Source organism: Colletes gigas, unplaced genomic scaffold (assembly GCF_013123115.1).
Source record: "Colletes gigas isolate AHSC1104 unplaced genomic scaffold, ASM1312311v1 Colletes_gigas_Sc00080, whole genome shotgun sequence".
Classification (NCBI taxonomy): Eukaryota; Metazoa; Arthropoda; class Insecta; order Hymenoptera; family Colletidae; genus Colletes; species Colletes gigas.
The window spans coordinates 223,714-237,633 of NW_025106708.1; the positions used below are offsets into that span (position 1 = coordinate 223,714).

Below are 13,920 nucleotides of genomic sequence, written 5' to 3' on the forward strand. Positions count from 1 at the left end.
CTCGCCACCAAACGAGCGCGAGCTTCAGCACGCCGCTGACGCTCGCGCTCCCTTCCCGCGGTCTCCTTCTGCAACATTACGATTTCGCAGAAGGAGGCCACGGCCCTCCACTTCTCCTCGCTGCCGAGCATGGCGCGCACCATGCCCGGCAGCGAGACATCCCGCCCGATGACGCTGATCAGGACACGGCGTTCACCCTCCCATGCAGCGCATACCTCGAGGGTATGTTCCGCCGTGTCCTGCTCAGCGTCACAATGGCAGCAACGCGCCGTCGGCTCCTTCCCTATCCGGCACAGGTATCTCCCGAAGCTGCCATGCCCCGAGAACACCTGTGCCATCCTGTAAGTGAGGCTTCCATGGCCTCTGTCCAGCCACTCACATAGGAGTGGCCGAACAGCCCCGACTGTCCGGTGCCCCGCGGTAGGCAGAGCCAACCGCTCTTGCCACGCGTGCACCACGGACTGCCGGGCCTGGCGCTTCAACTCGCCCCAAGCAGGTTCCTGCACACCCGGGACCGCCCCCACCCCCGCGCGACGGTCGACGCGGTGACGATACATCATCGCGTGCGACCGCGCGAGGAGATCCATGGGCGGCATCCCCGCAAGAACCGTCGCCGCCTCATGTGACACGGTCCGGTACCCGCGGACGACCCTTAGAGCCATCCGCCTCTGCACCCGACGCAGCATAGTCATGCCGCGCCGGGAGGCCGCCAGGTCGTCCGCCCAGACGGGGGCCCCGTATAGGACCACCGACTGAACCATTGCCACATAGAGGCGGCGAACTCGGCCCGCCGGGCCCCCCAGGTTGGGCAGAATCCGGCCCAAAGCCCCGACCATCCTCTCCAGCCGGGGGACCAGGCAGCGGAAATGCTCCTCGAAGCGCCAGTGGCTATCGAGGATCAGCCCCAGATACCTCATCTGGGGCTTCACCTCGATATTAGCCTCACCCACGCGGATCAGAGGGGGTGGCGGATCCTGCCGAGGTGAATGGAACGCTATCACCTCGGTCTTATGGACCGCCACCGTCATCCCCATCCCTCTGATCCGGTCGACGACGCGTTGCGCCCCCTCCTCCGCGAGACGCTTGGCCCTCCCCCAGTGCGCCCCGACGGCCAGCACCAGTGTGTCATCTGCATAACACACGGCGCTGACGCCGTCGGGGAGGTCGGCCCGCAACACTGCGTCGTACGCGATGTTCCACAGGAGTGGCCCGAGGACCGACCCCTGCGGAACACCGCAGTACACCTCCCTCCGCATATGCCCATCCCGGCTCGGATACTCGATCCACCTGCCGCGGAGATAATCCCCGATGACCGCCCCGAGACAAGGGGGGACCCGATGATATTCGAGCCCCCTCCTTATCTCCTCCCAGGGCAGGGTGTTAAAGGCGTTGGCAATATCCAAGGATATTGCCAAAGCCACCCCTCCCCGGGAGACGGCCGACTCCGAGAGGGCCCTGACACGACCTATCGCGTCGATGGTCGATCGACCCTCCCGGAAACCGTACTGGCAGTCGGCCAGGCCGGGGGCACCCCGCGCCAGGTGCTCGACGAGGCGGGCAGCAATCACCGTTGTGCGTGACCTGCAACAATATTACAGAACCTTCGACCCATTACAAAGAATAAAGTGTTTACTTCTAAAATGGTGAAAGCAATAAGCTCTTCGGAAAGAAGACTGCGAGAGATCTCACTGCAGTTATCCCACATCAGTGATTTTTTTATCCTCAAAACGTTCATTGCACCGCGTAAAAGTATAATTGATAGTGAGGAGAGTAGTGTTAGAAAATCGAAGTAAGCGAGCGGCTAAGACGGGCCACATACGTTTTGTCAACGCACGACGGAAAAGTTCCTTGAGAGCAGCGGTGTCATAAAGAAGCAAACGGTCACACTAGCGAAGGCATCCGCCTCAGGTTAGAAGCAAGACATTCTTGTAGCGACCATCGCCTTGAACGGGTCAATAAAGGATCGAATTTTATTTTGAAAACGCCCACATCATTTACCTGATCCTTACAGTAGTGATGAAGAAGTAGTAAGTTTTAGAACAAAAATTATAGACAGAATTTCGAGTTCCGACTTGGATATTGAGGAACCATATACAAGTGAAGACCTTGATGACATACTAGAAGAACTTGCTATAGACGAAGAGGAATAGACCACTGCTGATGATTCATTGGACAATATCCAGTGGAATGAGTTTGCTAACAGGCAACAATCATTTTCGTTCACCGGAAACAGTGGGCTTCTGTTGGATTTGCCGTCTGACATTAGCCCAAGTGAAGTTCTTTCGCTATTCTTAGATGAAACAGTGATAAGCCTTTTAGTCACAGAAACTAATAGATATGCAGAGCAGAAATTACTTGAACGTGAAACGACTGATTACGCTAGACAGAATAGATGGAAACCCACCACTTCCGAAGAAATTAAAATATTTATCGGACTGATGATTTGGATGGGTCTAGTACAAACACCGCTCAGAAGATGTTGGTCAACGGATCCTATATACAATTTTCCATTTCTGCGCAGCACAATGTCCCGCAATCGTTTTGAGTTACTGTTAACAAACTTGCATTTTGCCAACAATGAAACGATTGTTAGAACGACGCTTAGAATAGAACTCGGAATCAATACGCAGGGTATTCGTATATGTACATATATGCTTTATTCAAGTTCCTCTTCTGGCGTCGGAAAAACGAATGTCCCCGTCCTGGGCCTAGTCCTTCGCCTTTGTCGTCAGCCTTCTCCCCCATCGGTAGAGGTGGGAGTGCTGACGGACGCAGGCCAGACGCGGTCCCTTAACGAACGCCTCGGCTTGGGGCCTCGCCTTTCCCGATGCCTTACACAATAGAACAAAATAGCAGATTTGGAAAAGTTTTACCACTTATAAACATATTGACGGATAATTATCAGAAAGTCTTTTCACCAGGCCAAGATATTGTTGTCAACGAGACAATGGTTCTTTGGAGGGAACGATTAGTATTCCGGCAGTATATTCCAACAAAGTCGCATAAGTACGGTATAAAACTGTTTAAGCTGAGCTCCACCCAAGGGTACACATGGTCTTCAAAAATACTATATTCTGGACGAGATATCAGCGGAAAAAGGCAAGTTGGCATAGCAAAAGACGTTTGCACTGAACTTGCAGATAAATTACTGAACGAAGGACGTACTTTATTTGTCGATAATTTTTATACGAGTTACGAATTAGCACTTAAATTTTTAAATTCTAAGACGCATGTGGTTGGAACGGTACGGCACAATAAAAAAAATGTACCAAGGTTTGTAATGTCGTAACCGCTGAAAAGAGGTGAAATGGTGGCACGAGAAGATCATAATGGTATTGTAGTGCTAAAATTGAGAGATGTTCGCGATATTAGAATCTTATCAACAAAACATGCACCCATCATGACTCCAAGCTCGGATTCTACTCATCGCGGTCGTCCTCCGAAAATGAAACCTTTGGCGATAATGGGGTACAATATTGGAAAAACTGTCATCGACAGGAGCGACCAGATGGTGTCATATGGAACAAACATACGAAAAAGCATCAAGTGGTATTGCAAATTAGCATTACATTCACTTTTAGGAACTACAATCGTAAATGCACATCTCGTGTATTAGAAAGCTACACAAAAAAAAAATAGAGATAAGAAAATTCCGGGAACTTTTAATCACAGAATGGTTATCCTCGGAAAATACTATGCTCGACACTAATAGACACAAAAGGAGGAAAGTGTCTCATCACTTGGAGATTCGTAAGAATCGGCAGAACAAGCCTGTAAGAAGGATGTGCGTCTTGGACTACCAAAATAAGAGGCAAACTGTCGAACGTCAACAAGCGAGAAAAAACGTTAAAAAAACGACAACGTATTGTTTGAATTGCCCAAAATCGCCACAGATGTGCTTGGACTGTTTCAACGAATATCATGCGACTGTAAGGGGATGGCCGGGATTCGTGGTAAAGTGCAGAAGACCGAGTTGAAAATTATATATGAGTTTATTCGTCTTTCCTTGACGATGGTCTGGACGAGACTGCCCGTCGATCGTCCGAACATTCCGAAGATAGGGATCAATTGTAGACTCATAAATTTGTAGAAAATTGGGAGATACTATTAAATGAGATTCACCTTTATAATTAGTTAGTTCTTCAATTAGGATTTCAGGTGTTACAATTAGAGGTGATGCAATATTGTGCCTTCCGAGGTTAATCGCTTCTATACAGGGTGTTCGGCCACCTCTAGCAAAAATTTTAATGAGCGATAGTAGAGGCCAAAATAAGACGAAAATCAAGAATACTAATTTGTTGATGGAAGCTTCGTTAAAAAGTTATTAACAATTAAATTCAAAAATTTCAAATCGTTCTGGAAAAATTATTTTCGGTTGCGGGGGTCAACTATAATCATTTTTGGTGAGTACACATACCTCCGAAATCCTATCTACTTTCGAGAAAAAAAATCGAGTAGGTGCTGAAATTTTTCGGCGAAAAAAAATTTTTCAAATCGTTTTAAAAAAATTATTTTCGGTTGCGGGGATCAATTACAATCATTTTTTATCATTACACATACCTCCGAAATCGTACGCACTTTCGGCAAAAAAATTCCTTACTGAAAATCCAATTAGGTGCCTAAATTTTTCAACGGAGAAAAAAAGTTGCAAATCGTTGTGGAAAAATTATTTTCGGTTGCGGGGGTCAATTACAATCAGTTTTTGTCATTAGACATACCCACGAAATCCTGCCCACTTTCGAGAAAAAAAATAGAGAAGGTGTGAAATTATTCGAGAAAATTAAAAAATTGCAAATCGTTGTGGAAAAATTATTTTCGGTTGTAGGGTTCAATTACAGTCATTTTTGGTGAATAGACATACCCCCGAAATCTTGCGCATTTTCGAGAAAAAAATTCAGTAAGAGCGACACTTTAAACGTTAATAACTTTTTAACGAAGCTTCCACCAACAAATTAGTATTCTTGATTTTCGTCTTATTTTGGCCTCTACTATCGCTCACTAAAATTTTTGCTAGAGGTGGCCGAACACCCTGTATATTTGTTAAATTCTGTGGAAATTCTGTTAGCTAGTGACATTAATGTACTAATTTGTAGACTTATTATTGATCGTAATTCTAATTTATTTATATAGGAATTTGTCTGTATCGAGAATTTATTGATACGTTTTATGTTTACATTCATTATATCCTCGCTATTTTTCAATGACTGAAGGGAAAAGTTAAGATTGCGGATGGTACTTGAAATGATTTGTACCTGTGATTTCATCAAAGTTTGGGTTTGTCTGTTATCATTTAATAATGTGTTAATACTGTCGGTATAATATTGTGCATCATCAGCGTCGGGGGTGTCGAAGAGCCAATTGAGTGCGTAAGAGACACTGTTCATTAGACCGCGTCTCTCTCTTTTTTTACCTTTAGTTCCCGCTAATTGCTGTAGAATTTTGTCTTTACTCTCGATGTCCTTCAAATCATTATTTATAACTTTTAGGGTTTGCTCGCAATGATAGCTGGCATGGTCCGGTTCTTCTACATTCTTTTGAACTAGCGTGCAAAGGTTCTGTGATTTTGCATAATTAGTTACAAGTATTTGCCGTGCTTGCTCAAGATAAGTGAGATTAATATGGGTCATTAGAGTTGGTTTTGTGTTTGAAACTTGAGCAATTCCTACTTTATTATAAAATATTCCGCTCGAGCGGCTAAGGGGGGTATTCGTAAGAAAGTTACTAGTTATCGAGAGAGGAAGTAGAAGGAATAGCAAGATCGTCATCATGCTCGTCTGAAAAGAAATGTTTCAGAAGATTAGTATGATATTTTTGTTTCCGTTTGCCAATTAGAAGTTCAACGGTGTAAGATCTACTGTAGGATATACTGTGCCTGGGGTGTCCCAAATAGGATGGTTGGCAGGGGAACAGGCAAGTGGGAATGTGTGTATGTGGACAAGGTGGGGAGGGCGTACCGAGTCATTCGAAGTTGAGGAATCGAAAAGAGAGCGAGCGTGTTTGGAAGAGTGAGAGTTGGCGAGCGTGCCGTATAACAATATACACTACGGGTTATGTTTAAATAAATAAATATAGTTTAATAGATAAGCAAATTGTTCGGTAAACGAAAGCTCGCTCATTCCGCTGGCCAACTCGAGTTGTTTCCGGTCCTTTATGTTGCCAGATGCGGGATCGGTACTACGTTGCAAACGTCTTCGAGTCTCTCGCATCTGGCAAATGTCAATGTAAAAGAATAGCATTTTTGGAAAACGAAAGAAACGCGACACTCGAGTTGACCAGCGAAGGGCTATATTGTTCCGCGGGTGGTACGGTCGTCGAGGCCAAATGTAGGCACCGACGACAACGGCCATCGCCGACACGCGGAACAATATAGCCATAAAAACAGACGTAGACCAGACGCAACCCCTTGTTGCGTGGATAATCCGGAGTTCCGTTTCTTCCTCGATAAATTAACGCGGCCGTCGACTTGGGGAGGAAACCTCGGCCACCCTCGCCAGCGTGGCCTGGGACTTTCCTCCACCACCGAGGTGAAGGAGGAGCTTGCTGCCAAACTGGGGCAGGAAAATGGGTCCTCCTCTCCCAAGTCGATGGCCAATCAATCGACTCACGATTCCACAGAGGAATTTGCAAAACACCCCCAAGTGTACCTCTTGGAGGGGATCTAAGCTGAGGAGGAAACGGACTCCGGACACATTGGGCATTCTAGTTTCAGTCGTCACGAAAACCAGTTTCAGTCGTCAACCGACAAACCAGTTTCATTCTAGTTTCAGTCGTCAACCGACAAACCAGGTTCATTCTAGTTTCAGTCGTCAACCGACAAACCAGTTTTCAATTCTCGGTTCAGTCGTTAACCGACTAAGTCTAACAAGTCTAACTAACAAGTCTGTAACAGTACAGCAGTTTTACTTGAGTTGAACGCATTTTGATAAAGTAAGCGCGGGGGAAACAGTTCCTCCCACAGTTCAACGCGCTTGAAAACATTCATACAGTCCACTTTGTTATTATTAAAAATAAACCATTTGAAAACCTCTCCAACACGACGACATCGCATCACTCCAATCCGACCTACAACAATTCGGGCGCGAACATTGGTCCTTCGAGCCGGATCGTGGATTGAGAGTACACTCGATTGCAAAGAGTGTGATACGGGGACAGTCGCCGTATCGTGTGACCCATCACGTTCGTGAACGAGAGAGGATAACTGCCAGTGTGGCAGTATACCTACGAGGCGACAGGCGCTTCATTCAGCAACCTACGAGGCGACAGACGCTTCATTCAGCTACCAAGGAGGCGACAGGCGCTTCGTGCAGCTACCCAGGAAGCGACAGCCGCTTCATCCAGTGGACCAGGAAGTGACAGACGCTTCTACGAGTCCAGCTCACCAAGGAGCACTCCAAGGGCACGACAACAGGACCACCGATTCCTGGAGAATTGCAGAGGCCGTCTAAGCGAGTCCTGTGCAGACTCTTGTCTACGTCCGGTGAGTCGAGTTTTCATTTACTTCTCATTTTGCGCTGAACAATGGCCACCCCACGAGAGGATACTTTGAATAAGTTAGTCGAGGAACGCGGTCGCGTTAAATCGTCGCTCACGCGATTTAAGACATGTTTCGAGACGCAGCGAGCAACCACCGGGGCTGCTGCATTGGAGGAACGGTTGCACAGAAATCTCCATTTACTCGATAGATTTGAGTCGATTCAGGATCGCATCGATGCGATCACCGCCGGGACACCGGAAGAACACACGCAAAATCAAATTCGCGAGGCGTTCGAAAACGCGTATTTCGATATCATAGGCGCGGTTCGCGAACATGTTTCGGCTAAGCGTGCTCCGGTTCCGAATCCGAGCTCTACCGCGCAACAGACGTTTCGTGTAGATGCTGCATCACCCACAGCCTCCGTAGCGGCACCCTCGGTTAGATTGCCGTCAGTTCCGTTGCCCAGTTTTCACGGGACGGTCGGAGAATGGGTCTATTTTCGAGACAGCTTCGAATCATTGATAAACCAAAATACCGTGTTAAGCAATATCGAACGGTTTCACTATTTGAGATCAGCAGTAAAGGGAGACGCTGCTCGGGCATTGAAAGCATTACCGATGTCAGATGAAAACTACACGGCCGCGTGGAAGCTCTTGTGCGAGCGTTACGAAGACACAAATGAATTAATCGATTTCCACGTCGGTGCATTGTTCGACTTGCCGACGTTGCCAAAGGACTCACCGGCGAGTCTGAGGCAACTTTTAGACGACTTTAACAACAATTTAAAATCCTTAACCTCGCTGGAGGAACCCGTCGAAAAATGGGACACGATCTTGGTCCATTTATTAGCGACCAAACTCGACCGGAAAACGAGCGAAGCGTGGGATAAACGGGTCGCGGAAATAGGCCGTAAGAAAACGTTGGCAGATTTACAGACATTTCTCGAAAAGCAGTACAAAATCCTAATAAAGTCAGTTCGAGTAATACCTCCGGGTCCGTTCCCTCCGAAAAATAGGAACCCAGGTCAGAAACCGCAACCTCACCCCATGACGCTGGTTAGCATGCAAAGTTTAGAATGCCCATTATGTTCGTCGGATCATCCTCTCACACAATGCAAACGGTTTAAAGCTTTGACTCCGTACGCTCGGTTTATGAAGGTCAAAGAATTCCGTATTTGTTTTAATTGCCTGCGACCAGGTCATGGTTCAAACACCTGCAACAAGGGGAATTGCCACAAATGCAACGGCAACCATCATACGTTGATTCATTTAAAAAATGACTCGACGCCTACCGTAGATCCCGTGGTTGCAGATCCCGTCGTTAGTATAGCAAATGCAGTAAATAATACGCCCCCTCAGAGTTATGCAACTCATGACTCGTCGGGAAAAGGAGCATGTTCTTTTATCCACGGCTATTATACATGTCCTCAACGACAAGGGACAAAAATTTGAATGTAGGGCGTTACTCGACCAAGGCTCGCAAGTAAATATCATAAAAAAGTCATTTGCGAAATTTGTCGGCTTGAGTTGTAAACCGACCCAATTAGCGATCTCGGGGGTAGGGGCCGCGGACGCAGGTAAACGCGCTCAGGGTAAGGCTCGCGTTACAATACAATCGCGGCAAAACGGATATTCAACTACGATGTCATGCATACTGATGCAAAAGATCACTTCCGATATTCCCAATTTTAAAATCGCCAAATCAGCATTGAACATCCCTGCAAATGTCAGATTAGCAGATCCATCCTTTGACAAACCGCGTGATGTAGACATGCTAATAGGGAATGGGCATTTGTGGGAGATAATGAGCGTAGGACAGAAACGCCTGGGACAGGGTCTTCCGGTATTGCTCAAATCCCAGTTCGGATGGGTTTTCGGTGGGAAAATTCGGGCGTCGCTCAACGCGGAGTCGCAGTCGTGCAATGTAGTCACGAATGATCAATTAAATTCACAATTAACTCGATTTTGGGATATCGAACAAATCCCAACACTCGGTCACCTTCCAGCTCACCCGTGCGAGGAGCATTTTAATGAGACGGTAAAGCGAGACTCCGACGGCCGGTTTATTGTTACGATTCCGTTTAACTCGGACCTGGCAAAGCTCGGCGATTCATATTCCATGGCGGAGCGTAGGTTCTTCGGCTTGGAAAGAAAATTGAACAGGACACCTGTTCTGAAAGCAGAATACGTGTCTTTTATGAGCGAATACCTCGCACTGGGTCATATGACTCAGGTAAGTCGGGACTCTCGAACGCAGGCCGGTCCTGCCTATTACCTGCCACACCATGCGGTGACAAAGGCAGCAAGCACAACGACCAAGATGCGCGTTGTATTTGACGGATCCGCGAAAACCAGTTCCGGATATTCTTTAAATGATACTCAAGAGATCGGTCCTGTTGTTCAGGACGATCTATTTTCCATACTCATTAGATTCAGACAGCATCAGATTATTTTGAGCGCCGACATCGCCAAGATGTATCGGCAGATTTTAGTCGCTCCCGAGCAGCGAGTTTTTCAACGGATTCTATGGCGCGAAGAACCTACGCTCCCATTAGAAACGTACGAATTGAATACGGTTACATACGGCACTGCGTCCGCGCCGTTTTTAGCGACCTGCGTCCTTCGGCAAATTGGATTGGATCAGTCTCATCTAGATCCAGTAATAAGTAATATCATCATCCACGACTTCTACGTGGATGACTTGCTAACGGGCGCGGAAACAGTAGAACAAGCAATAGAAATTAAAGTATCACTTGAGAAAATATTGCAATCTTCAGGCCTACCACTTAGAAAGTGGGCCTCAAATGTTCCGGCAGTGGTTCAAGAGGTTCTAACGGAATCCAGAGATCTGAATTTACAAGCAGAAAAGGACCCAAAGACTCTTGGACTACTGTGGGAACCATGCACCGATGAGTTGCGAGTCAGTGTAGAATCTCAACCAGTCTTACGGACTACGAAAAGAACAATTCTATCCGAAGTATCCAAAATTTTTGATCCGCTTGGGTTAGTGGCGCCTGTCATCATCCAGGCAAAACTAATTATACAGTCGCTATGGCAATTAAAACTCTCATGGGATGAATCCGTACCACAAGCGATTCATTCCGAGTTCCATGATTTTTATGCGGACCTCAGGTCATTAACACGGCTCGCAATTCCTCGGTGCGTATTGTGCCCGAATCCTGTGCAGGTAGAGATGCATGGGTTTTGCGATGCCTCCGAACGGGCATTTGGGGCGTGCATCTACCTGCGCACGATTTCAGAAACGGGCAAAGCATTGACACAGCTCCTCTGCGCAAAGACACGCGTGGCACCGCTTAAAACAATAAGCCTTCCTCGCTTGGAATTATGTGGGGCATTATTACTAGCGCAACTTGTGAATAAGGTTCGAGTAGCGTCCCGCAGTCAAAAGGTCCAAGAATTCTATTGGACCGATTCAATGATAGCACTAGCGTGGATCAAGGGGTCCCCGAACCGATGGAAAACCTTTGTAGCGAACAGGGTTTCTGAGATTCAAACACTTTCGACGGGACCATGGAACCACGTACTTTCTGGGGACAACCCAGCTGATTTATTGTCGCGGGGAGTCAAGCCTTCCGCTTTGGACAAGCTATCTTTTTGGTGGAACGGTCCATCATGGCTCGCACAGCCATCAACGGAATGGCCAATCACTGGGTCTATCCCAGCAGAAGTTCCTGAAGAAAGGGCCATTTCTTGTATTGTAATAAGGGAAATCGCATCCCAAGTACCGGGGTTCCTATTAAAATTCTCAAACTACACACGTTTGCTCCGTGTGATTGCGTACTGCTTAAAATTCTATCACACAGTAAAACATAGAGTGAGTCTTCGTAACAATCGCACCACTCGCCCGTGGAGCACTCAATTGACGGTGCAGGATCTTGATCTTGCAGAGGTAGTCATCCTCCGATTAGTACAAGGTAATGCATTTACGCAAGAACTGTCTGACTTGCGTAAAAACCAAACAGTGACATCCAATAGCCCGCTGCGGTCATTAAACCCATTTATTGACGACAAGGGGCTCATTAGGGTGGGCGGTAGGCTTGCCAATGCGGAGCTAAAATACTACCAACAACACCAAGTGATTCTACCGAAGAATCACCATGTCACGCGAATGATTATTCGTCGTGCACATGAACGCGTTTTACATGCCGGTTGCGAAACGGTATTATCAATGGTTCGAACGCGGTATTGGCCATTGACGGGACGCAATCTGACCAAGGGGATAATCCGAACCTGCGTTAAATGTAATAGAGCTGCGCCAAAGGGTACCAGCTACCTGATGGGGCAGTTGCCTGCACCGAGAATACGAATAAGACCGCCGTTCTTTTCTACCGGTGTCGATTACGCGGGTCCTTTCTACCTGAAAGAAAGGGTCCGTAGCAAGACGACGACTAAAGCCTACCTTTGCGTGTTTATTTGCTTAGCCACAAAGGCCGTCCATTTAGAAGTAGCTTCAGATTTATCGACGGATGCCTTTTTAAATGCGTTGAAACGGTTTGTTGCGCGAAGAGGCCGGTGTCGCGAAATATATTCAGACAACGGCACCAATTTTGTAGGAGCACGCAATGAAATGCAGAGAATCAAAGAGTTCTTTGCAGACCAAAAACGAAGGGATACCCTCTCTGAATTTACGGTCACTGAGGGTATGCAGTGGCATTTTATCCCACCATACTCTCCACATTTCGGGGGATTGTGGGAGAGCTGCGTGAAGTCCGCGAAACGGCTTTTGACTCGAGTCGTTGGGGAAACTCGGCTAACATTTGAAGAACTGGCCACTGTTCTGGCGCAGATAGAGGCGTGTTTGAATTCTCGGCCACTATGTCCTGTATCAACCGATCCCACAGATCTGAATCCCCTCACTCCTGGTCACTTCCTCACCGGCAGCCCACTCATGGACCTTCCATATCCTGACGTCACTGACGTCAAACCTACTCGTTTAAGTCGGTTTCAGCTACTCCAAGCAATGTCGCAGCACTTTTGGAAACGGTGGCAGTTGGAATACCTCCATCAGCTGCAACAGCGACATAAATGGAAAATCGCTGTACCAGAAGGATTCGGAGTGGGCACGATGGTCGTCATCAAAGACGCTAGTCTCCCTCCTCTAAGATGGAAACTAGGAAGAATCACGGCTCTACACCCAGGCACTGACCAGATCACCAGAGTCGTTTCCATCCGGACAGCCGATGGAGTCATAAAGCGACCTGTGGCAAAAATTTGCATTTTGCCTACGGAGGATGAAAGTTCATCCCCAAAGGATCAGCCTGGATCGAGTGTTAATCGTGACACAAAAAAAAAATGAATCCGCGGCAGCCGAGCCTGCATGTGTATAAACTTTCTCAATGTTAAGTGTAGTAGAATATTTAGATTTACGTTGCAAGATCATCAACCATTGTACCATTTGTAAATAGTAGCTTAGGATGCCTTGCAATCGAATTAGATATAGATATGTGTTAAACTAGTACACTACCACTGTTGTTTGTTCCATGTTTTTGGTATTTATTGATATTTCTTTTGAACGACAGCCGTTCAAGGTGGGCGGCATGTTCGGTAAACGAAAGCTCGCTCATTCCGCTGGCCAACTCGAGTTGTTTCCGGTCCTTTATGTTGCCAGATGCGGGATCGGTACTACGTTGCAAACGTCTTCGAGTCTCTCGCATCTGGCAAATGTCAATGTAAAAGAATAGCATTTTTGGAAAACGAAAGAAACGCGACACTCGAGTTGACCAGCGAAGGGCTATATTGTTCCGCGGGTGGTACGGTCGTCGAGGCCAAATGTAGGCACCGACGACAACGGCCATCGCCGACACGCGGAACAATATAGCCATAAAAACAGACGTAGACCAGACGCAACCCCTTGTTGCGTGGATAATCCGGAGTTCCGTTTCTTCCTCGATAAATTAACGCGGCCGTCGACTTGGGGAGGAAACCTCGGCCACCCTCGCCAGCGTGGCCTGGGACTTTCCTCCACCACCGAGGTGAAGGAGGAGCTTGCTGCCAAACTGGGGCAGGAAAATGGGTCCTCCTCTCCCAAGTCGATGGCCAATCAATCGACTCACGATTCCACAGAGGAATTTGCAAAACACCCCCAAGTGTACCTCTTGGAGGGGATCTAAGCTGAGGAGGAAACGGACTCCGGACACATTGGGCATTCTAGTTTCAGTCGTCAACCGACAAACCAGTTTCATTCTAGTTTCAGTCGTCAACCGACAAACCAGGTTCATTCTAGTTTCAGTCGTCAACCGACAAACCAGGTTCATTCTAGTTTCAGTCGTCAACCGACAAACCAGTTTTCAATTCTCGGTTCAGTCGTTAACCGACTAAGTCTAACAAGTCTAACTAACAAGTCTGTAACAGTACAGCAGTTTTACTTGAGTTGAACGCATTTTGATAAAGTAAGCGCGGGGGAAACAGTTCCTCCCACAGTTCAAC

At 47.2% G+C, this 13,920-nt stretch overlaps 1 protein-coding gene and 1 pseudogene across 1 annotated transcript; both read left to right on the forward strand.

Moving 5' to 3' along the window:
• The first annotated feature begins 2,827 nt into the window (after window positions 1-2,827).
• Window positions 2,828-3,777, forward strand: LOC122403867 (annotated as a pseudogene).
• A 5,338-nt stretch (window positions 3,778-9,115) lies between these two features.
• Window positions 9,116-12,790, forward strand: LOC122403868. The gene has a single exon (XM_043407654.1). The coding sequence runs from the start codon at window positions 9,116-9,118 to the stop codon at window positions 12,788-12,790; it is 3,675 nt and encodes a 1,224-aa protein (XP_043263589.1).
• The last annotated feature ends 1,130 nt before the right edge of the window (window positions 12,791-13,920 follow it).

Coding starts and splice junctions, on each gene's coding strand:
- LOC122403868 (XM_043407654.1), top strand. CDS start 9,116: ATGTCATGCATACTGATGCAAAAGATCACTTCCGATATTCCCAATTTT.